Below are 25,235 nucleotides of genomic sequence, written 5' to 3'. Positions count from 1 at the left end.
ATCAGTTGAAAATAGAAACACACACTCGTACAGCTCCACTGTATCATCTCAGCTTTATAGGACAGAGCTTCCACCTCCTCCTGCTCTCCCCTTTGTGTTCTCCTTTCTCCGTTCTTATATCAGCTGGCAGATCCTCACTCTCTTCCTCCTATCTTCTCCCACTTTCTCTCCTCCGTCACCTCCCTTTGAGTCCTCTTCCTCCCCCAGTTTGAGTGTCAGTGTGACAGGTGGAGAGAGAGGAGAAAGGGGTTATTTCCTCTCCACTACTGAGATCCCCTGTCAGCCTGCAACACCCTCTCGCTTTGTGAATTTTTGTTTTGTGCTTGAGTGTGTTCCTGTGTGTTGTTTGTGTATACATGTTATGCATGTGTGATAGAACGCTGACTCAGCCAGTAAAACATAGGAGTATCCTGTTACAGTGAATAGGTTCCATATTAAAACGCTGACATGTGGATTATTACTCTATTCAGCTCCATCAGATATGTACAATACCTAAGTGGTATTACACCTCCCTGTCAAGTCGGGTCATATATCCTTTTAAGTAGACATTTATATCCCATATACTAAAGCAAAGGCCTTGAATGTGCTTTATTCTGAGATGTCTACCTGGACTGAAGGTTTTTATTTTTTAAGGATTCTGAAGTGATTCAAGTGACTTCACGGCAACAGAGAAGCACAGTTTTTTTTCCTCCCAGATGGCCAACATAAATGACAGCAAAATTTTTGTTTATTTCAAAATATTTATTCACACACGTACAGTAAGCACACTGGTGTGATTTTATATTGTTACATTATTAAGCTGTGTGCAAAGTCGTTCAGGGCTGGGAATGTATTTCTGTGACTGCATTCGGTTATATTACATTTATTTCTTTCATACTTTTGTCTAAAAAGCCACTTAAACCTTTTTGCCCATGCTTATACAGATATCAGGAGCAATTCTGGTTTTATTTTCTTGCCTGGGTACACTTTCTCTGTAGGTCCAAAGAGCCAGGGATTGAACCAACTACCCCTACAATTACTGACCGATTTACTGGGCAACATGAGTTACAGCCATAACATTGTTCACATGTGCATATATTTTTCTGTGTATTTTGACTTATACTACTTTGCTTACTTTTCTCACTTGTTTTCTTATAAATCAGCCTATTTACAAGCATCTGCGTGTGTTTGTAGGTACCGTCTGGCAGGGCTGCCGGGGGACTACCAGGAGAAGAACATCAGCAGCCCAGAGACCAACTACTGTCTGCTGAAAGATCTGATCATCTGGACACAATACCAGATCCAGGTGGCCGCCTACACTGGAGCCGGCCTGGGTGTCTACAGCAGCCCTGTCACTGAGTACACTCTGCAGGGAGGTGAGTAAAGATGCTCACACATTTTTTTTATTTCTCACTCATGGACGGCAAAGCAAATGTACCAAGATATTCTTAGACACTGTCTCAATCATCAGTCCATTCACACACACATATTACCAAACACTGGTATATTATAAGTAAAATTATGAGTAAAAATTATAATCTATGAATAGATTTATAATTAATCATTTGATGAATAAAACCTTGGTCACATCCGTTGTTACTAGATATTAGTTAGATGCATGATCGTCACATTTAGATGGGGTGATTGTACAGTTAATGAGTGGATAAATGGGGAGAGCATTATTTCATTGGTCACTGTGAGCTTGAGTTATAGACTTTGGCTGCAGATAGAAGTAAAAGGATATTCCTGATAATTGGTATGTGCCCTTGGCCTTCATAGTAGCTAATATGAGAGAGAAGGAGAGACAGAGACAGAGAGAGACCAAATGTACAAGTGCAAAGACTCCAGGTTTTCTGCCTACGTACAGTCACTTAAAAATAATGGTGTGTGAGTGTACCTTTGCATTGCACCTCTCCATTTCCCAGTTTCCCACATTTCTGCACTTTGTGTTAGAGAAAACTTTGGCTTCACCTGCCCAGATGTTTGCTTTTTATGTGACTTAGAACCTAAAGAAAGAAAAAAAAGATTTAGAACCTAAAGAAAGGTGTAATGTTAAGTGTTATGTACACATTATGTACACACGTACATATTGGTGACAAGACCATCCTCACCCATATTTGCTGTTTTTGCGTGATTGTCAAGCGACTGAGGTCGGTTACAGTTACAAGCAGTTGCAATGAGGTATCTCCACTAGCTGGCAGACTTCACCTCAGCGATAGCATAAGGTACTCAGCTTTGAGCAGAGCCATTCGACACGGTTCAGACTTTTGTTAAAGTCACCCCTGAGGCATCCCCTCGCAGACATACCAGCTTCAGCCAACTGAGAGGTGACCCTAGGGGAGACCCGGGACGCACTGTAGGGACTACATCTCCCATCTGGCCGAGGAGCACCTTGGGATGCTTCAGAATGAGCTGGAGGGAGTTCATGGGGAAAGAGTGTCTGTACCGCTCTATAAATATATTATATGATACATAATAGTGTGTTGATTGTAATAAACATGGCTGCATAGAGGATCACACTTTCAACTCTTCAAACGTAAATCAATGAAGTGGTTGTGAAAGAGGGAAGAATGTAAGTGAGGATTGTAAAGGAAGACGAAAGGAAGTGGTCGTAGGGGTAAATCTCCTTTAAACACGTGCTCTTCTCTTCCTGACTTTTATTCCAACAGTAAATTATCATTATTACAGATGGGCTGAGCCACACACACACACATGCGCGCGCGTGCGCACATGCTCACATAAAACTCACAGTCATTATTACAAGAGTTCAGGACAGGTTTATAGACTCAGGAGAGGGAGTTAGGCTCATTAATTATTCTAATGTGGTTTAATGGGAGTGGCTGCGATGGATTGGACATTTTCTCTCTCTCACTATCTCTGAGAGTATGTGGTTGAACTCAGCGTTAGACTCTGATAACATTGCTCTTTTCCCGCTCTCTCACATACGGCCATACGCGCATACTAAGATTCCCTCAGAGGGCAGAGTTTAGTGTTTTATCTGTAGCTGTGAGCTTAGAAGGGTTAGAAGCCGGTTCCCAGGAGTACAGTCTGCATGGCAGGGTGGGAGAGAGCATCTTTAATATCAATTAATCTTCCATCTCCCTCTCGGTCTTCTCATCCCTTGGTTCGCTTTCTCTCACTATCTCTTGCCTTCCATTTTTCACTAGTTTTTGTTCTGGTCTGTGGTCTTTCCAGTCTGTATGTTGCTCTACTCTCCCTGTGTGTCTGTGTGTCGTCTGGCCACTCTGGCTCAAATATAAAATGTAAAGGGCACTCCCATCATGCAACAGTGCATTATCACTATGTGGCTTTCTAGCATCAGCATAATCCCTTTACAGTGTAATCACCATAACGTGCCCACAAACACACACACACACACACAAACAAACACAAGCACACACATTTCACAGTTGCACTCTTCTCCTCTCTTCTTGGCTTTAGTGGTTTCATGGCTCTTCTTCCTTTCACTGACCCACTGATTCACATGTAGAGACACATTCATACACTGACATGGAGAAAGAGGGCATATATTTATATATGAAAAATCAAAATAAGAGACAGTGGTTCAGTCTTAGAGTGGATGAAGTAAATTTGTTTCCAGTTTGTGAGACCAAAACCTACATATTGAGCCCTTGTTTACCATATTTACCTCCTGCCAGCCTACATTTTTTTTTAAATTGAACAAATAACCTTCCTTTCACAGGAAAACCTCAGAACTTCTATTGTTAGACATTTACCATCATATCTCTCAACACTTTGTTTTCTCTGTTTCAGTCTCTGGTGAATGATGAACATCTTATACACGCTCTATACACACTTCAAAACAAACTTTGCAAATTATTGCTATTCTGGTTTGGTTTTACTGAAAATTCTTTTATTGTGGAATCTTTGAACTGAGATTCAGTTTTAAACATAGAGACCCCAGAAAGTCCAAGTTCATTACAGATTTTTTTTTTGTCTGTGTAAGAACTAAATGTAGAAGTGTAAGTAATACATGCTGGTGTGTCACAATTCTAAAACAATAGCCAGTAAAAGCTTTTCCCATGGATAAGTAGATTTCTGCAGAAGTGAAAGGGGCACTCAACTGATTTAACACATACATTTCAGTTTACCCGCTCTGGAGGGAGATTTCCGTCGTTTGGAGAAATAACCCTGGTGATGTCGTAGTGTCATTTTTAACAGAAGGCCTTCATTAAAAAACAGAGGCGTGTGTTTTTGAAAGAAGACAATTAGAAGGCATTGAGTTCCTAATGAAAGATTATCTTCAGGAGAAAGATAGTAGGATCCAGCATTTTTGCAGCTTTGAGCTTCCCCAACTCATTGTGAATGCAACACTAAATTGTGGCAAAACCCATTGTAAGTTAAGTATTAATACAGATCAAAAGTCATGATTCTTGTAACTAATAAATTGTACTTTTCGATCAGTAAATCACGATGTACTACACAGGGACATCAACTGGGTAATAAAAGTGAACAGGGCTCCTTGGTGAGGAGAATAATGTGGCTACAGGACTGAAACAACAAGTACAGTTAGTGAATCTAAGTATCTGTGGCCTATCTGGTCCCCTGAGGTCACTGACTGAAAGGCTTAATAGATTTAATTTTTCATTTTAGGTGTCCTCATGCGCCACCATTTTTCAGAATCAGTCACTGATGGGTCAGTAACCTAATCTCATTTAGTCATTCCTTAGGTAATAATATGCAAAATACATAAATGCAAAATACAATAGATGGAATGAATTTTATTGAGAAATTAGGTCATTTTGCAGCAAAGAATAGAGGGGTAGGTTTGGCATTTAGCTTTTGCAAGCTTAGCAGAATTTTTTAATTAAAAAATGAACTCAGTCTCAACATGAAATATTGAAATATGGTGCTGTGTGAGATATTTAAAACCACTACATCTTGAAAAAGTAAAAGCATAACTCCGAAAGCAGTTTATTTCTGCAGCTTAGAGCTCCAAGCCTGTTACTGTTTTTTTTTTTCCAGTGTATCTAAGCACTCTTCCTCTTGGTGGACCTATTACAGCTAAATATTATGTGCATGTTTATCTGTATTAAGTTCCCACAGCACCTCCGCAGGAAGTGGAAGTTGTAGCTATCAACTCGACCACCATCCGCTTCACATGGAACCCTCCACCTCAGCAGTTTATTAATGGCATCAACCAGGGATACAAGGTAAGCCTCTGGATGAATGTGTATGTAATAAAATTACTTTGTTTTTAAAATAAAAAAAGTGTTTAAACAATATAGAATGGTCCAATAAAATAAAAGACAGTTGTGTTCTTAAAAATAACAATAATAATAAATAAAATGTGCGGGTACTCACCTGTATTTTGCATGACAAGGTAAATTCCTTCTATTCTAAGTTATATGATAGACATATTAATGTAAATTAATCATTTGATTTATTATTTGTAAGACAAAATATTGTTTGTCAATGTTCAAAATGCCTGTTATGATCATCTTTTATCATCAAAGAGCACACCTGCCCAGGTATTAAACTCAGAAGTGATACTACGGTCTCGAGTCCCAGAGCTCCAATCCATGGATAATTTTGAGCTGATGCCAAAAAACAGTCTATAAAAAAAATCTATTAATCCTTTTCTCGACATTTTGTTCATCAGTTCAACACCTACACACTTTGTCGGTGTGTAGGCGTGAGTAAATTTTGTGAAAAAACCTCTTAAAGGTCTTTTAGTTTGCTCCTGTTTACCGATACACTTAGCTAAGCCAAGTGTGGTGAGTTATATTTTTTAAAAAAAAGAGGATTAAATTTGGAAAAAGAAGGTGTTGAGAAAATAGGGGCAAGGAACTGGAGCAAAATAAGAGATAATAATAAAGAAGCTGCGAGCAGGATACTGAAGAGCAGGGTGAGAGTGAAGGATTGAATAGTGTGAGTGATCTATACTGTATGTACGAGTTCTGGTATGTGATTTATTGTTCACTTCGTTGTGGCAACCAAGCCCTAAGGAACTGATTAACATGACAAAGAAAACATCACATTCTTGCTCAGCGTCACTGGGCCTGTGTGCGTGTGTGCGTGCGTGCGTGTGTGTGTGTCTTTGTTGGTTGATAAATACTATATGATTTTCCACGTTTTTGATGTGGCTGTCTGATGTTGTCTCTGTATACCAGGCTCTTCCACTCCAAATCAGTGGAGCCTTTCAGTGATGCCGCACATGTGGGTGTGCGTCTTTGGGTGTGTTGTGCTGGTTAGAGGACAGTAGATAATGATATTAATTAAAAGAGGATATGAAGCAAAGCCTCATCTCATTTCATCCCCCCACAGATCAGTGACTATATACAATACCCTTAATAATATAGCGCAAAACTGGTTGCCAGGGCGAGAGCCACTTCTGGTGAGTTTGATGTCTTCCATTGACATGTCCTTGACACTGTCTTCCGACTTACATGAGATTTGTAGGGGTTTTTACAGACACTGACTTTAGCTTTTGCAGAACTAATAATGATGTCTATCGACTCTCATAAATGAGGTTTATTCAGAACATATTATCAAAGAACAGAGCAAAAGTTTTGCATTGCATTTTGCATGAAAGTAAATAATGCAACTCGCAGAAAAAAATAAGCACTTACCAGCCCAGTATAAAGAAACCTTTATGATTATGAATATTTTAGCCTAAACCTGAGGTAACACGTGGAAGCAGGAGGAACTCTGGTGGTGGCGTACTGCCTCTGCTCTGGGCCCGGTTCTTCTATGGATAACACAGTACCGTATATGTTCTTCAGCACACTTTGGGTCTCTGTTTCAATCTGGTTCAGAATTCACATGTTTCTATAGCAACTGCAGAACCAATCTTCCCAACACCCTTTAAAAGTGGACCAGCATCTGATGCTTGTGGGTGCCAGATCAGCACTCTTTTACTGCACCCAAACTGTACAGTGCTGATAATAAATTACAATAGAAAACCTTATTTTACCATGACAGACTGGGTGCAGTGCAGCACCCTTCAGGCAGAGGGAAAAGCAGGCACTCAGCTGTCTCTGGGTATCACCAGCTTTTTTTCTAATAGCAGGGCGTGAATGTTTTCAAATGGCTGATTGGTTCCAATTGCAGATATAATATAAAGCAGTGTGTACAATGGAACAGCATTTACAGTGTTAATCCTACTGATGTCTTAAGATATATTTGGCAAGACCCTTTTCCCAGTTTTAGTCAAAGGGAGATATGTAGTAAAGAACATCAGGGGTCCTGTGCTGCCACAACCCACAACACCCCAAAAAAAAATCTAGCAAGGAGCATACTGGCTCGATACAATGAACAGTATTAAATAACAACCTAGCTCTAATGCATCCTTAGGCTGTGTCCAAAATCACTCACTCATTTTCTTCTTCCACTATACTGTAACAAGCAAACATTTACTCTATAGTGAGCCATATTTGAGATTATGGACGCTTGCTAATCATCATTTTTCATCATCAGTGACAGGCGTAGAGTCGCACAATGGTCATTCATGCATCCACAAAATGGAATACATTGTGAGATTGTGTGTATAGCTGAAAGTACTTCTACTCCTGTTTTAGTAGTACTTTTGCAAATACAGTCATTTTTTTTTTTTTTTTTTTTTTGGTATTTTTGAGATTTATGAAACAAAAAGTAACAGTGGATTAATAGCTGAAGAAATTCTCATTTTTTAATGTCTGTCTGCTGCCGGAGTTATTTTAATTTATTTTCACCTCAAACGTCAAGAAAATGTTTATTTTGGCCAGGGCTGCCCAAAAACTTTTTCATACATCAGTATCATGCATAAAATTCACATTCAGATTCACACTCAGTTCAGATATTGCACTATATATATTTTAGACACAGCCAAACATATGCACACTATCAGAATCAGAACCCTAAAGGAAGTTTGTAAATGCTAACAAAACTGTCTACACTCACCAAACACTTTATTAGGAGCTGTCAGGGTGTGCTGATAATAGTGCAGATAAGGAAGACCCAAATTCAGCAGCGCAAAAAGAGCGAGCAGACAGATACAGACGACAGGATTCCAAAAAGCAGGTAGCAGATACACAGGGAAACACAAGGGAACAGAAACAGACGGTCCAACAAGGAACAAAGGAAAAGACCTGGTATACATGATGCAAGGCTGATCGCACAGAGGTGCAGGTGGGGAGAGCTCAGGTGACTGCAGGGCTGATGACAAGTGGGAACAGGTGTGTGGATGGGCGGGCCAGACAGGTGAATGGGTTAGGAGCTGATGAATACTGATAAAGTTTGCAGCTTTGTTTTGCAACGCACTGGTACTGCAGCAATATATGTTAAAGTACACTCACCAACAATATGTCATTAAGGAGACATTTTGAAAACTATTATCACATAAAGCTGGTGTGTAAACATTTTTTTCTGTTTTACACACCACTAAACCATTGCACTGCTTAATTCTGATGAAAACTTGGCTCAAAGTTCACATTTTAGCCACTTATTTTTTTATACTGTGAGTACCACATCACAGTGTTCCCCATGGCTTATCTCCCATTATAAATATGTAAGGGTATGCTCTTCATTGTTTGTTTTTGTGGCTAAAGCAATAACACAAACCAACGTACTGTGGTTCTGAATACAAATCAAGTCTCAGAAAAGAGACAAATTAACCTTTCATTAGGCATTTAGTTGGACTAATAATCAAACTTAGTGTTTGTCCTCAGATGCTGTTTTGACTGATAATGGCCTGGTGGCAGAAATTTATGTTAAGTGGTACATTCATGCGTAAATAAATGCTTACATTTTAATATGTTTGGAATGCAGATAACTTTTCCTGGGTGTGAAACATGAATATTGTTTTGCCACTCTGACAAATTTGTAAATAGCATTTGGCGGTTTAAAACTTTAATGACAAAAAACCCTTGGGTATCAGCCTAGTTTAAAAAGATTCACCATATTCCATACTGTTGTACAAATAAGTTTTGTCTCATAAGTGCAGTCTGAATAATAAGATTTGGATTCAGTAGCCTGAAGCTAATACTGCTAACTCAAACGGATGACAAAAAAAATATGGGAAACATACAACAAACAAAATAACTGGGACAAACATTTTAGGTGCTGTTGGATTTGTTAGATATTGTTTGCAACTTAGATGTCAACAGTGACCATTTTCCTCATTTAACACAGCTGCTGATCTGGCCAGAGCAGTCTCCAGAGGACCTTACTGTGATAACCATCACCCCAGACTATCCAGGGTCACGCCACACAGGATTGGTCAGTGGACTCAAGAAATTCACCTGGTACTTCGGTGCCACCCTCTGCTTCACAACACCTGGAGATGGCCCCCGCAGCCCCCCCACCCTGCTGCAGACACATGAGGACAGTGAGTATACACACACACATACACATGCACAACTACGGACTTCAATTTGAATAAAGCCAGAACACCACAAAGAACACTCAGTATCAGCTTCTCCTATGAATAATAATGAAAGTGTATTGACTTTCTCTGTGTTCAGTCCAGCTGTTTCTGTCAGTGTGGTACACAGCTGTGTACACAATATCTGCACTCCAACACTGCCTGTTTTCTCTTAAGCTCTTACTTTAGTTTCTCTCCTTTTTAATCTCTTTGTTCTTAGTCCCCCCCCCCCCCCCCCCCCTTTCATTTTTCCCCCACTGTGTCTTTTTAAAATGAATTGATTCATTTTAATTCGTTTTCAGGCATACTGGCATTTATAGCCTACTGTTGCATGGATAAACATAATAGCGGCCACTCCCAGCAAGTACACATGCACACAGTCGCACCATCAAATAAACACAATAGCCTATAGGCAGACAGACAAGCAATTATTACCAACCAGCAATTATCGAGTGGAAAAGGGATATTAGAAGCCAAGTGTACACACACAAACACAGATCACATGCACACACACTCACACATGTACACATAGCCGTGGACAGGTATTGATTGGATGCTGGGCGTGTTGCAGGGTTAACGGTGGGTGTAATTCTTGCTTGATGATAGCTTTGTGTGTGTGTGTGTGTGTGTGTTCATGCGTACATATCCAACGGTGGACTTACCAGTCATCGCACACTCATCTAGAGTGGACCAGTGATCCAGCACGGGACATTCTGGACGTCCACTGTTGGTCATTTTGTAAATGCTATAGTTGCACACACACACACACACAACAAAATATATACTTAATTCAATAAACAATTGGATGACATAAAATAGAATAAAAATAAATATCCATAGTCACAAATATATATACTCAAAGCAAAACAAAACAAAATACATAATAATTTACAATATTAATAGAGTTTCACGACCAGCCAAGGTGTCTCTCTCTCAACAGCTTTGGGAATTCCAAGAGTTTATGCTTGGGACACGTTTTCCATGTGGGTAATAAATGACAACCAGTATTTGTAAGATTTCTCTTCTAGCCCATGCACAGAGTACATACCTTTGTCCAAATTCAATAGTAACATCACCTCCCATATCCACTGACTACAAGTGCGAGGACTCCTTCCCTTCCAATTAAGCATAATTCATTTTGATTCTAGCCAAGAGGGGACCTGCAGGTGTTACAGTTCCTACTCAGCACTGCCTCTGCAGGCTGGAGCAAGGATTTTAAACGACTCATTCACAAACACTGGTTTTTCACACTCCTCCACAGTGTGAATGGCTTGCAGCCCCAGGCAGGCTTTCAGACTACAGGGCAGCTATTTAACAAACTACACAGTGAATGAAGCAGTGTCCTTAAACACAATTTTTTTATATGTCTTACTTTTTGTAAGACAGTATAAAAGTGCATTTGACTGTTTGACTGCAGGGCCAATGCCATGTCAAATAGTACATTGTAAAATTTTTGTCTATATCTTACTGTTCTCTCAAAACTCTCCACGTTGAAGCAAAATGTTAGCACCAGAGAGATGTTGGAAGCACCAGAGAGATGTTATAATCACTCAGGCTGTGGTGGGATTACTTTTGATGTTCGAGGTAACAGCAGGGGGTTGGATTTGAACCAGACACTCCACCACTGGTGGCTTACAGTCACGAACAAACCCACCAGGCCACCATGTCCCCTTCGCATTGGGAGAGTCTCTCTGAGTGTATTTCAGTCTTCACTTTGAGTGTTGGACTTTAAAATTCACTGAGCCTCATAAGGATCAAAGTCACAACTCCAAAACTTCAAAGCAATTGTCTAATACAATGAGCTGTCTGGTCAGACAATTTTCTAGAGCTTTGAATATTTACTTTGAGTGCTAGTCTCCAAAATATGCTGCAGATCCTAAGTATTGAACCCACTGACCTCAAAGCTCCAGAGTAGTGCACGTATTCCATGAACTCTTTGAACAGAGACACTTGAGCTGTATTTCTTAGAGATGATTTGAGATTTGGCTTTCCTTTGGCCATTGGATGTAAAAACTCAATGTCCTTCACAACAGCGTAAGCTAAACAACAGTCCTCATATTCTTTGTCAGGGTGCTGGACTTTAAAGTACATCAACTTGGCTGAGTATTTAACCCACAACCTCAAAACTTCTGAATGGTCCAGTTACTCCAGAGCCACTCTGGTGTGCCAAATGTGGTCCAGATTTTCCTTTGGACACCCAAAAGAAAGACCCCCCCCCAAAAAAGAGTGAAATAGCCCTTAACTAAATAGCTGCGAGTGTTAGAGGACTGCTTGAAAGTTCTGAAGTTCAATTTTGAAGCGAATTTTGAAGCCCAGCACCCAAAGCAATGATTCAAAGGCTCTAAGAGGTTATGGGTTCAATCCTCAGGTAGCTTATTGAATTTTGATGTCTGACTTCCAAAAGACTAATACAAAAGAAGGTCTAAGAAACACTGCTCACAGAAGAGGCAAAGAAGTGTCTGACCAAATGGCTCAGGGTGTTAGAACATTGCTCTGAAGTTTTTAGGTTGTGGGATCAACCCTTAGTTAATTTTGAAGTCCAACATCAAGATGAAAGACTTGAGGACTCTAAGGAATGACGCTGGAGTGCCTCTGACCGAAAAACCTTGGTGTGTTAGAGGAATGCTTGGAAGTTCTCAGGATGTGGGTTCAATCCTTATGAGGCTCAGTGAATTTTCAAGTCCAACACTCAAAGTGAAGCCCGAAAAGCACTCCGAGAGAAGCTCCCAGTGCAGTCAGTAGTGTGTTATGATGGTTTGCAAGTCCCCTCGTGTCAAATTTTAACAGAGAATATTACAAAGGCAGTTTTGCAATTATATTATGAAAGAAGACCTTACATAAAAATTTTGAATTTCCTTTTTGTTTTTAGTTTTTTCAAAACGACCAGAAATACTGGTCAGCATCAGTCCACTGTTGGTAAGGTAGGAGTGTGTGTGACTGTGTGTGATTGTGTGTGAGTGTTATTGAATGTCTCAGATGAATAGCTTAATCGCTCTGCAGGGAGAGGGGTTAGAGAGCCATGGATGAAATGAGAAACGACAGGCATGCGTGCACCTGAGTGTGTGTGTGTGTGTGTGTGTGTGTGTGCTGGTCAATGCAGATGTGATTAGGCGGTGGTGTGTGAAGTTGAAGAGCAGCAGGTAATAGGCTGCACAAGAAGTGTGTGTTTGTGTATAGGCATGTGTTTCTAAAATCTAAAATTTTCTGAAATAAAATTACTTTTGAAATAGTCAGAATATAACCAGTATTATCTGATGTATGTATGTGTTTTGTTTTGTTTTTCCAGCACCAGGACCCGTTCGTCACCTGAGCTTCACTGAAATCTTAGACACATCACTCAGAGTCAGCTGGGTAGAGCCTGAAGACAAGAACGGCATCATTACTGGTGAGAGCATTGATAGTATAACTACAGGAGTGTCCCAAAACTATAAACAGCCACTGATTTCCAGCTCCATAATCAAGAAACTTTCACTCTACCATGTTATTTTCAGTCCTATTAAGAGTTGTGTGGGAGAATCTTAAATTAGATTGAGTCAGTGAGTTCTTGCCAGAAAGTAAAAACACACAATGAATAGAGATAATATGCCCACTGTTTCCAATTAAAAGGTATTCTTCTCAGGTGGACAAATATAGAGTCAAGAATGACTAATTAAAGTTAGGAAGTGAAAAGCATCCTCTTGAGGCAAGCAGCAGTGAGGGAGGAACCATAAAACTCCTACAGTTTCTTCAGCATTCTCCACTTAGTCACTTATTTTTCTGTCTGGCTTTCACAGACATCCCCATGTCTCTGACACTGTGTTTGTGTACAACTGATTCATCATCAGCTAATCCCTTCTCTCTGCAGCTTGTCTTCTCACATTATCTCCAACATGCCCTCGTCCCACGCCTCCCAACACTCAGGGTGTTGTTTCTGTGGCGCATCACAGAGCTCAAGGCACCCCCCCCCCCCCCCCCCCCGCCTTCCCTCCCCAATCCCAATTCATTTTGCCTCATCTCCTCCATGGCTCTGTTAGACAATAGTGTTGGTGAACACGACAAGCTGCTGTGAATTAAGCGATTACCCTACATTCTGCATGTGTGTTTTTATGAGTACGTGCCTGTGTGTTGACATGGCTGCAACACGTCCAACGTTCATCAGGCACCTACACAACAAGACCACAGTCTAACAGCACAAGGCTGCAGTGCCTTTACAGTCAGCTTACACTTGCAGGAGTGGAGAAATGGTTATTCAGTCAAGGTCACCTTGCACATTTAGTCTTTTCTCCTCAACCTGCTTTTCATCCAGCACCTGGTGAGCAGGGAGACAGATGAGGGACCATTCACTCTCTCCAGGGCTTTACACACAAGTGGCCTCACACACACACACACGTTTGAAGGTGGTGGAGTGTGATGCATGACTGTGAAGATGCAAAGGGACAGACAGGGATTTTGACTGTAGTTACCTCTCCTGCAAGCTCTCCCTCCTTTTTGGCTCTGTACCTCTCATTATGTGTACGTGTGTGCAATTGTGCATATGTGTTTGTGTGTATACATGTCTGCCCGTGTCTGTATACACCTTTGTTAAGCTAGCGTGTGCACTACTCCCCACAGGTTATCTGTTGTGGTGGGAAGTGTCTGACAAAGAGTCGAGTCGTGTGGAACGTTCTTTGTCCAACTCCACCCTGCAGTACCAGCTGACCGGCCTCACCTCCACCACCACGTACACACTACAGGTGGCAGCGCTCACTGCCGCAGGACGGGGTGTGGTCACATCCTCCACCATCTCCACTGGAGTCCCACCAGGTACAATAAAAAACACACAAGCAAGCACACACACATACAGTGGAGCCGGTGACAGTGATGTTAAAAAAAGATTTTCACTTGTGTGTATGTGTGTGTGTCTGTGTGTAGCAGAGTAAATATGACTGATGAGCTCTTACGATGCCATTGTCTTTCCTCGGGCTGATAAGTGGCTGTTACTGTGCATCCATGAATCATCACCCACACAACCAACGCACACATACAGAGCCACACACAAGAGTTAGTCATTTACAGCGTCTTAGAGAGCGCTTTAGCGTGCGGCTTATTTGTGTGTGTATACCATGTGCACACCATGCTTGTGCGTGCATGATGAGTTTGTATGACTGGACTAAGGCCAAGTTGCAATCATTATTAGTGCTGATTAACTGCAAATGGCAACGTGGGGGGAATGCAGCGATGGGGGAGAGAGGGTAAGAGACAATCAAAGAACAGGACTGAAGAAGGGAGAACAGATAGAGAAGCATAATGAGGGAAGAACAGGGAACACAAAAATATGCAATCTCTGAACAGAAGACCAAAGTCTCTCAGAAATGGACTGAGAGGCAGAGAGGACGTGGAGGAGAATGGAAGAAAAAACCCGCCTCATGCAGCAGGATTTTTGTCCCAACATTTTCTGATTACTAATTTATGAATAAAAGCAGAAAAAGTGAAAGCAAGATGGATACAGACAGTTCTTAGATTCAGAGGTTATTCATTAATTCATGAAAGCAAAAGACTGAAGGAAAGACGGAGGACTCAAGATTAGGAAAAAGAACTAAAGAATGAGCAGAGAGAGTGGGAGAGAGAGAAAGAGAGAGATCCACCGAGCATAGATTCTTGTCTTGTTTATTTATTCATGTATTCATGGAGTTGAGAGAATTTCGTCATTCATCTGAGCAAGGCAGCTGATATCAACATTTCCACATTATAACCCTTACAAGTTTGCTGCATGCACTTACAGAGCAATGGTAGGTGATAGCTATAATTTGTCTTTTGTTGCACACATGTACTTCGGTGGATCCAGAATAAATATTGCCTTGTTTCCATAATAACTGGACCCAGTCATGTTATATAGTCCTGTTACAATAAAAATCCCCTCAGATATTCCACAAAATCTGTCTGATGTGCCCTAGTTTACCGATGTGTTACAGCGCACAGCGTTTGATTTAACACTTCGGCTTTACAGATCTGTATTCTGCCATGTTCAGCAAATATGATGTTTGTGATGCTGCTGCAGAATTGGATGGATTACAGCAGACCACACCAGAGCACTTACACCATCCAGAGATACTAAGTATTAACCAAACACAGCGAAGAGAAGTGGCTGAAAAGTGGGACTGAAGTGCTTGGTCTTGTTGTGATTGAGTGAGACAATTTAGGGTAAAGTGGATTGTGATGATTTTTGATTATGTAAATTTCATTATCAGAAACAAGCTGTCATACGTTTAATTTGATGGGACTTGATAAAAAAAAAAAAAAAAAAAAAGAACAGGATTTTAGGCTGCATCTCCAGAGCAGTTGTCACATGTGTCCCCTGCCAAACCAGGGTCATTTCAGTTCAACAGCTGTCGGTGAAGAAGTCCGTTCAGAGCCAGCTGTAAATTGTGTGTGGCATTTGAAAGGTTGAGTTGTAAATGTTTCATTGGAATATTTAGTTCTGGTTGAAGTGTGCATACACAACATATTATTCCTCTGTGATTTATTCCAAGTGAACAAAAAAAAAAGAAAAGAAAAACTCACTACCAGGAGAATATAGTAGTTGTCTTATGGTTGCTTGTTGTGGACCAAATTCAGCTTCTGGTTTGTGTGTGACAGAAGCAACAACTCAAACTAAAGCAGCACGAGCCACGAAATGAACTTGGGCCACATCAGTGATGCTACTGATGAATTTCTGTGTACTGTAAGCTGAAGTAGTTGATTTCTAGTTGTTCTTTCTGCCAATTATCGACACTGTTTTGCTTTTAAGTATGTTCCATTTGCCAAATGGGGTAAACAGTTACTGTTAATAATTTATCCTCACAAAAGCAGCTTTTGAAAGTTGCTGTTTCTGTACTTTAATCACAGATTGTGGGTGGAAAGAAACTGCAAAATACAAAGATACGTTAGATTTAGAAACTTAAAATATGAAGATATTCAGTATGTCAGTTATATCTTGTCAGGTCTGTGTTCACACTGAAGATATTGATTATTTTGTGTGTGTGTGTATATATGCGTGTGTGTGTGTGTGTGTTTTCTCTTCTCTTCCCTCGTGCCATTCAGGCCACCGTACATGGTCACCAACATTACCTGTTTCCTGTCAATCATTATTGCCACAGAGATGGAACCAAGTTAGAATAAGAATAGGTCAAATGTAATTCATGAGGCTTGCAGCCTACTCAGACATTTACAGGCCTTAAATGGACTTTAGTGAACTGTGCATTTAATTCACCTCTCGCCTCCACTGGTGTACAGATTTATCTCTCTGTATTGTATTGCCGACCTCAGAAATATGAAATAAATTGCTCTCACACAGAGAGATATACAGCCGTAGCATAACTGCCTGCGCTTTAGTAAAATTAACATTTTTTTCTGTGACCACTCTTTTATTTTCCTTTTTTATACCCAAGCATGGACACATGGACGCATAAAAAAAGGATTGGAGGCAATTTCTTGGCTCACTCCTACTTAAAGCCTTTCTTGTAGTTAAGTCATTATTGGTGACATGAGTTCCCTCTTTTTCTCTTTCTATTATCAGTGCTCTTGCAAGTATAATCTATGTTGTAGTGCTATGACAGTTTTTCAGTTTTGGCATTGTACGTGTTTTTACCCATTCTCGGAAATGTCTTTATATTAAAGTATAATTTGTTCTGTTCATTTCTTTTGATCCACCCTACTGAAATAATTCACCATGCTGTGATGCTAAGGTTCTTTTCGGCTTGAAGTAAAAAGACTGGTCTTTGTAAATAAAGGCCTATTGCACCGGGTTGCTGCAACACCAGCAAGCACAGGTGGTTTATATTTTAAAGAATTCATAACTTACTTTTGAAAAATCAGTAATGCAGTACACAGACTATTTTTCTTTTCATAAATAACGTTATTGTTGGAGCAACAATCCTACAGATTTTGGCCAATAAATATTTTATATACCTGTAAGAATACATAAAATATGATGGTGACCTGCCACTGCCAGCTGCCCTGACAAAATTCTCAAAGGTTTGTTTTTTTTTTTTTGTAGCTTTGAGTTAAACATTATTCTTTCTGTTTTCTGTCTGTAGAACTTCCTGGGGCACCATCTAACTTAGTCATCGCCAACATCAGCCCTCGGACGGCAACACTTCGGTTCCGCCCTGGTCCTGATGGAAAGACAGCAATATCACGATGGATTGTAGAAGGACAGGTGTGTGTGTGTGTGTTAGCTCCTGCTAATCCTGAAGCATAGTGGGAAGGAAACTATATTCTTACAGACAATATGATATCACTCTTTAACAGGTAGTAAAGGAGGGTGGAAAGGAGGAGGCTTGGAGAGTTGTCTACCAGAAAGACAACCAGCCAGATGCAGAAACACTGGAGATCCCTGACCTCACTCCGTTCACTCAGTACAGGTGAGCGGCAAACACACACCACCTACACAAGAGCATAGTCAAGAGCCACAGCATGCACACAGACACACACAAACTCATTCACACTCATCTCACTCTCCACCAGTTTCTGCAGTACTGCTAGACTCAGGTGAAGTTAGATAAATCACACAGACACACAGTGAGACAGTTCCATCTGAGACTTTTCTGTTTGTCAGCACCTTCACAGCTGCTGCATGCAGATCCTTATTACCCTCCCGCAACTAGCTAAAGGGAAGGAGCGGGGAGGAGAGGGATGAGGGCAGGAGAGAAGAAAGGTGATGAGAAAGTAGGAAGGGCAGCAGAGAGCATTAAAGAGGAGGAGAGACAAAGGGATAAGAGACAAGGAGAATAGGAAATAGAGAAGGAGAGAGAGGTGTCTGTAATCCCCGCTCAAGGGCCATGGGGAGCTTGCAGTTTGTAAACGTGATCTATCGCCATTCTGAACAGCTTCCTCCTCTTTCTCTCCCTCTCGTTCTCTATCTGCCTATCTGTCCGCCTATCTATCTGCCGTATTTATCAGTCTATCTGTCTATCTCTGCCTCTTGCTCTTTGTATCTCCGCCTTCATCTGTAATGGGATTGCGGTGTGTGTGCACACTTTGTACACTCACAGGGATTATGTTGTCACAGGCGACACCATTGGGACATTAGATGAAGTGATGCACTTGTCTGTTTCTTATCCCCCACTTTAAGTCCCTCTTTGCACCCTGCTCTCTTTCTCCCAACACAGGGACAAGAACTCATAGACGGAGTCTCTCGCACGCACTCTGCACGCTCACACACATCCACACAGAAGCATGGATGCATTTAGAAGGAACAAAAGTAACAAACGCTCCCTCGTGGCCGTATATTTGTGTGTGCCAACAGGTCTGCATAGTTATATCCCTTTTTTGTGCCTAGTTTGGATTCTATCAGACAACAATACGTCAGTGGCCTTTACAGAAATCCTCTTGTGGAGAGTTCCACCTTAAGGATGCCAGCGAGTTAAAAAAAAAATTCTTTCTTTTTCTTTGACAAGGTGTCTTGTCAAAATGTTGTCTTATTTTGATTGCCTGCATAATAGTCTAAAAGGTCATCTCTACAATATTTTTATGATAAGCAAATTTAACAGCAGTCCACCTGGTAAATCACATAATATATGCTGATAAAGTCTGCAGGACTCCATTGTTTAGGTTTGTACCACCCCTTCAACAATAACACTGTGTCAACGGAGGTAGCTGGTACACAGGAGAACACAGAGAGGCATAAACAGTCAAACTGACAAAGAACTGATGACAGTGGCAGGTTTAAATACTGGTTTGAGTGATGAGGGAATTGGGAACAGGTGTGTCAGTGGGGAGGGAAGCACAGGTGACTGAAGGTGGGAAACAGGTGAGCACATGTATATGGGAACAGGAAGAAAGTCTGGGGACATCTGGTGGTGGGATGGAGAATGCCCGGTCTGGGGATATGAAGGGATGAACATGGCCAGGGGGGAAAGAAGCATTGTCCTCTGTGATGGTGAAATTTAATAGATATATAAAGAAAATCGGCCAGTGTGTTCATATCAGAATCGGTGTTAGCATTAGCCCCAAAAATCCCAGAAATGGTCAGGCTCTAATTATCATATTGTTTATCATCCCTACCTGGTGAAGTGGTGTCTTTTTAACTCCACACCTCCAGTTTGTAAGAGACTTTCTGTCAAAACTTTACTCCAAGCCTGATGGGCTCACGATAACATCATCAGAGTAGTCGACTTTGGACTTCGCAACAGTTTTCAGACTGATGCTCCTCGTGACCGATAAAGTGAACTTGGGAAAAAGCGGATGAGTCGGTGGTGAAATCGGTGGACTTTAACCTGGTTTTCTCTCCTTTCCAGATTCAGGATGCGTCAGGTGAACATTGTGGGGTCCAGTCCCATGAGCGCCCCCTCCAGGCTGATTCAGACCTTACAGGCAGCCCCTGACACACACCCCTCTAACCTCACCGTGCTGTCTGCTACACAGACCAGCCTTCGCTTGAGCTGGAAGGTACTAAAACACACACACACACACACACACTTAACAATGAAACTGTAAAACCTTACTCTGGCCCTTTACACTCATTCAAACAGTGCTAATTTGACTGATGGGGACTTTCTTTGTGTTTTCTTTGTTCTGAATCTCTGTGTATTTGCTCTCTGTGTGCATATGCGCATGCGTGTGTGCTCACTAGCAGCAGGACTGAACAGGTTGAGTGGCCGACAGCCTATAATCAGTGTCTCTCCTGGTTATCAGTGCTAAAACTAATCTGTCACATTTCCCATTCACCATGCAGACCGCTAGCAGCACAAACTGCAATATAATTTTCTCCTTACTGTCTTTTCTTCTTTGCTCTTGTTCCTGCCCTTCGTCCCTCTCTCTTTTCCTCCCTCTCTCTTTTACTCCCCCTTCCCCTCTTCTATTATAACATAAATGGAGGGCAGAGTATTTTCCATTTAAGAGCTGGAATGAGAAAAAGAGCCTGTCAAATCAGACACAGACACTGAGGCGCTATGGACTACCTGTGCAGCATGCTAATGGGATTTTACCTGCATGTTAGCACCCAGCTTCAGCGATGCTAGGTTTTCTGCTGTAGTGGAACCATCACAATGGTTTTAGCTAAGGCTATTATTCTAAGCTGCATATTAAGGGTAATAAAGCTAATGTGACATTCTGTATTATGGCTCCTAAATGCTAAGCTGAGCTAAATCACTGGGGTATTTAAAATGACTGGGTGCCTTACTTGCTTATCTGTTGCGCAGCACAGAGCTACCACTGTACAATGTTGATTAAAATCTTCAGTGGAAATATATACTGTAAGCAAACTGAACTTCACGCTAACATGATTGTAGGGCACTCAATTTTGGTGGTTGTGGCTTTAATGCATAATGACAGGGTGGGTTACGGGCAGAGTAGAGACGATGAGGTGACAGAGAAAAAGTAAAGACAGTAGAAGGAGAGAGGGTGACAGGAAATGAGAGTGGAAGCAAGTTAAAGAGGATGGCAGCGGGTGAATGAGACAGGGAAAAGCCGGCGATAGAGAGAGGGATCAGGAGATGGGATGTCAAAGGGGAGGAAACAGTAAAGTTTCTGGGATGTACTTTAGAGTTTGACACGTCACATAAATAACCATATTCTTGAGATAGGCAAAATGCGTTTTCACTTATGACTTGTGAGTGTGTGTGCGTGCGTTTGTTTAAATCAATTTGTGAGACCTAAACTTTATGTTCTACTTATATTGTCGGGACCCAGCTCTGTTCTGGGTCTTTTTTGATCTTTCTTTGGTTGCTTACTTTGCCAATGTTGTCAATAAAATTTAACAAAAGTACTCCTTCAAAGTCCTGATGAAGCAGATTAGCTGAGTTTTTGATTGATTGTTGCTTATTTAATATTCAGGTCCCCCACTCTAGGGACTTGAAATCGCATTAAATACATTTCTCATAAATACACTGACAGTACCACTCCATGTTTCTTATGAAGAACTGTATCATATTGTTTCATGGGGCATTTGAGGTTCTGTGTTTTATTATCATCGTTTTATTAATCACAATTTTACCAAAATTGGTTTCTCATTCAATCTTCCTTTCAGCTATTTCTCTATATGGAAGGTTCGTCTTCCATTAATCAGAGTCAAAATTAATTAATTTCTGTGCAGCACGGGGTGGCCAAGTGCTGACACATTATAAGATACTTGCAGTTCAGGATTGGCACACTGACCCTCATTTATTAAGCTATTGTGGAATAAACTGCACAGTATTAAAAAAATCTGCAATTGTAATTCTCCTAAAAATAGCATAGGTAGTTTCTAAGCAGAAATAGGTTTACTTTTAATGTTATGCTAAACAAGGTTATATTTGTTAGATAAGGTAACACCTTATCTAAAGTATAAATATACATAAACGTAGAGATATGGCCAAAATGGCCATAAACACACTATTAAAACTCATGTAAAGATGAAGGACTGTACCAGTGTGTCATTATTTCTATGGTCACATGTGTGCATGTCAAACTAGAAGGATAAATGTCAATACACCAATCTGCTCTGTTTTTCTCCCACCTCTGACCCTTCGTTACCCTCCAGCCTCTTCCTGAGTCTGAGTACAACAGCAGTCCAGAGACTGTGGGCTATCGGCTGCGTGCATGGAGGACAGACGGGCAAGGGGAGGACAGGACCGAGGATGTGGAGGGGCAAGGGCGGACGAGTGAGGCCACAATAGAGGGCTTGAATCCCTGGACCCAGTATCAGGTTCAGATACAGGCTTACAACTCCATAGGACCTGGACCCTGGAGCAACACTGCCGCTGCGAACACTGCAGAATCTGGTACAAACGCAGACCTCATTCACTCCTGTTTCCTGTTTGCAAGTGTCCAGCAGAGCACACCTCTCTCTGCCCTCTACGCGCTCCCTCTATTCCAGTGAGGGGAAGATTGATGGAGAGAGGGCGGGGGAGGAGGAGATGATTGAGATAAAATCGAAGATTGGTTTAGAGAGTGAAGTAGCACTGAGCTGTGTCTGTGTGTGCCTCTGTGCGTGTCCTCTAGTTCCATCTGGATCTCCAGTGAATGTGACTGCTGAGGCAGTGAGTTCCACCCAGATCCTACTCACATGGTCTGCTCTCCCTCAGGCTCAGAAGAATGGAGTCATACTTGGATATAAGGTGTGTAAAACACTCAAACACGCACACACAGACACACACAACCCCATCTTGGCACTTTCACTTGACCCACTCAGCCCATTATCACTTCCTCCAACACTTTCACATACTCTCACACACATAGATGCACCACCCTGTTATGCACACAAAAGCCTGATATAAGGCGAATATGATGTAATATCCTGTAACTGCTCCAGTTTGTTGTTCTTCCTTTAAAAGCATCCAGCTGCAGTTAGTTTTTGTTTTTTTTTTGTGGGTTGGGGGGGTCGTAATTGTGCGCATACACATAAGCACATAAGTGAAGCTTTAATGTTTAATACACTTTCATAAAACAGCTTGTACCACGTTGTATCAAGCTGTAGAAGAAACAATGGCTGGATTATACATTTATGAAAATGAAGAATAATCCACAAAGCCTGTTGGTTGAGAAAGATGCTTTCTTTTTAAAATTTAAAACAGAAGTATAGGCAGAATAAGGAGACGTGTTAGTATTTAAGTCTAGACTTGCAACCCACTTAAGCAACATAGCCAACAATCTTTCCACACCTGCTAAATTACATTTTGTCAATTTTTTTGTGTTTCCGTACTAAGTCGGAGACGTCTGTCTTGCTGAAACCCCCGATGGTGACTTGGTTGACATACTCTGATGTGCAGGCTTCTAAAAAAAGCTGGATAAATACTGTTGATGGTGAAATGAAAGGTGCACTCATTTTTGCCTGAGTGCACCACTTACTGGCAGTCACAACCCTTCTTTTACACTCAGTGTAGTTCCACCTGCTTTTTGCGGGCTCCCACGCACACCCTCCAGGGGTTTATTATAATGTACTCCACTTTCTTGTTTGATTTTAAAATAAAGAGAAGACATGTACCCATTGTCTGTTGTTCAGTGGCACATATGTAGCCTCTCTCAACATCTTAAGAAAGGAAAATTTAATAAAGAGGAAGCACATGCTAAATATTTTTGCTAATATGTAAGTGGCATAGAGCACAGCTCCTAATCCCCTCCCAAACCAAACATGAGCTGAACGAAGCTTTAAAAGGAAGGGGATTTATCCTCAATTTGTGCGGACATGCTTGTGTTCTAAATACATACACCGATCAGCCACAACTTAACTGGTTTTAATGCTGTGGCTGATGGGTGTCCATCTACAGAAACAAAAAACAGGCTGTGGCTGTGTGATATAAGCCAGTACCAACCAGTATTTTTAAAATGTTGTGCAAAATTCAGGTCATATCATCCGCCATGCCCAAAGCACATCACACTCCCCATCTGTGTGTTTTCTCGTGCCCTCCTGAGGATCATGCTGAGCAGCATACCTACCATGTTAATAGACAGGAAGTGACTGCCAACAGCAGCTCTTCAACACCTTCCATCCCCTAGTAGATGCTGAATTGTTCTCCTGCCATGCACTCCTTATGATATATTCTGTTTTTAGACACTTAAGAGCTGACATGTTCCTTCAAAATGGTTTCAGGTGGGGAGTTCTTGAACATGAAAAAACAGAGAGAATGAACAAGAAAGAACAGTTCTTGACACAAATTCATTTTGGATCCTGTTGCCGCTGAAAGTACAGTGTGTGCTGATTTGTTTTTGTTTTTAGATTTGGGCACTGGTGTAATTTTAATTTCAGGATCATCATCATCCCATGAAAAGACTTAAAACCGAAGTACTGGTTTTTCTAGCTGAAGTCTGCTGAGTGTGTTATGAATGTGTAGTGCCGTCCCACTATACAGTGGTCAGAGGAAATGGAGGAGCTGCTTAGGGCTGCACACTATTTTGTCTCTTTGGGAAGTTTTCTTGCAGTGGCATTTCAAAGTTCCAGTTTAATGCATGTCACTACACATATTGCATCACTGCCTGTCAATACAAAACCATACACAACACTCATTCATTGGCAAGAACAGAACAGACTGATACAGGTTTTAGGCAGAAGTAAAACTGCCATTATTACGCTTTTATGCATGTACAGGATTTTACTTTACATACTGTACATTACATAGTAATTGAAACCATTGAAATAGGGGTTATAGTCTAAAAAGCCTTTCAGCCAGTTGTAGTCTATTTTTAATAGACAGCTAGACAACTTTCACAGTAAAATCCACTCCACTGCTACCTACAGTGTGCTGCTGACGGTCCACAGAGTGAAAGGTACACTCATTTTTGCCTGAGTGCACCAATTACTGGCAGTCACACCCCTTCTTTTACACTCAGTGTAGTTCCACCTGCTTTTTGCGGGCTCCCACGCACACCCTCCAGGGGTTTATTATAATGTACTCAACTGATTTGTTTGATTTTAAAATAAAGAGAAGACACATACCCGTTGTTGTCTGTATTTTTGCAATATTGTCTTTCTCTTTCAATGGCACATATGTAGCCCCCCTCAACATCTTTAGAAAGATGTTGAAGTGTGGCAACAAGCAGCAGCAGCAGCAGCTCTTCAACACCTTCCATTGGCTAGTAGATGTTAAATTGTTCTCCAGCCTCCTGCCATGTACTCCTTTAGACTGTTGCTGTTTTTAGACACTTAAGAGCTGACATATTCCTTCAAAATGGTCTCAAGTGGGGCAGACAGTTCTTGAACATGAAAAACAGAGAGAACAAACGAGAAAGAACAGTTCTTGACACACATTAAAATTGGATCCTGTTGCCGCTGAAAGTACAGTGTGTGCTGATTTGTTTTTTTGTTTTTTTTAAGATGTGGGCACTGGTGTAATTTTAATTTCAGGATCAGTTTTAGTGAGTGTTTGGGTTAAAATATGGGCCTGGTAATATTCTGTATTTTTTCCATTTTCAGCAAATCCCATTAAAAGAAAACCAAAGTATTGGTTTCTGATACGGCCTGTTCCTCTGTGCCACAGAC

General features: G+C 41.1%; 1 protein-coding gene across 1 annotated transcript in view; it reads left to right on the top strand.

The window, feature by feature from the left end:
* Nucleotides 1–25,235, top strand: part of LOC121181105 (protein sidekick-1-like) — a 212,333-nt gene that overhangs the window by 152,946 nt on the left and 34,152 nt on the right. Inside the window, exons 17-26 of the mRNA XM_041036906.1 lie at nt 1,174–1,355; nt 5,038–5,153; nt 9,112–9,307; nt 12,630–12,728; nt 13,934–14,125; nt 17,377–17,498; nt 17,591–17,703; nt 19,579–19,729; nt 21,801–22,041; nt 22,262–22,377. Coding sequence (XP_040892840.1) covers nt 1,174–1,355; nt 5,038–5,153; nt 9,112–9,307; nt 12,630–12,728; nt 13,934–14,125; nt 17,377–17,498; nt 17,591–17,703; nt 19,579–19,729; nt 21,801–22,041; nt 22,262–22,377 — 1,528 coding nt within the window. The remainder of the gene's footprint in view (nt 1–1,173; nt 1,356–5,037; nt 5,154–9,111; nt 9,308–12,629; nt 12,729–13,933; nt 14,126–17,376; nt 17,499–17,590; nt 17,704–19,578; nt 19,730–21,800; nt 22,042–22,261; nt 22,378–25,235) is intronic.

This window comes from Toxotes jaculatrix, chromosome 4 (assembly GCF_017976425.1).
Source record: "Toxotes jaculatrix isolate fToxJac2 chromosome 4, fToxJac2.pri, whole genome shotgun sequence".
Lineage (NCBI taxonomy): Eukaryota > Metazoa > Chordata > Actinopteri > Toxotidae > Toxotes > Toxotes jaculatrix.
This window is presented reverse-complemented; position numbering and strand designations above follow the sequence as displayed.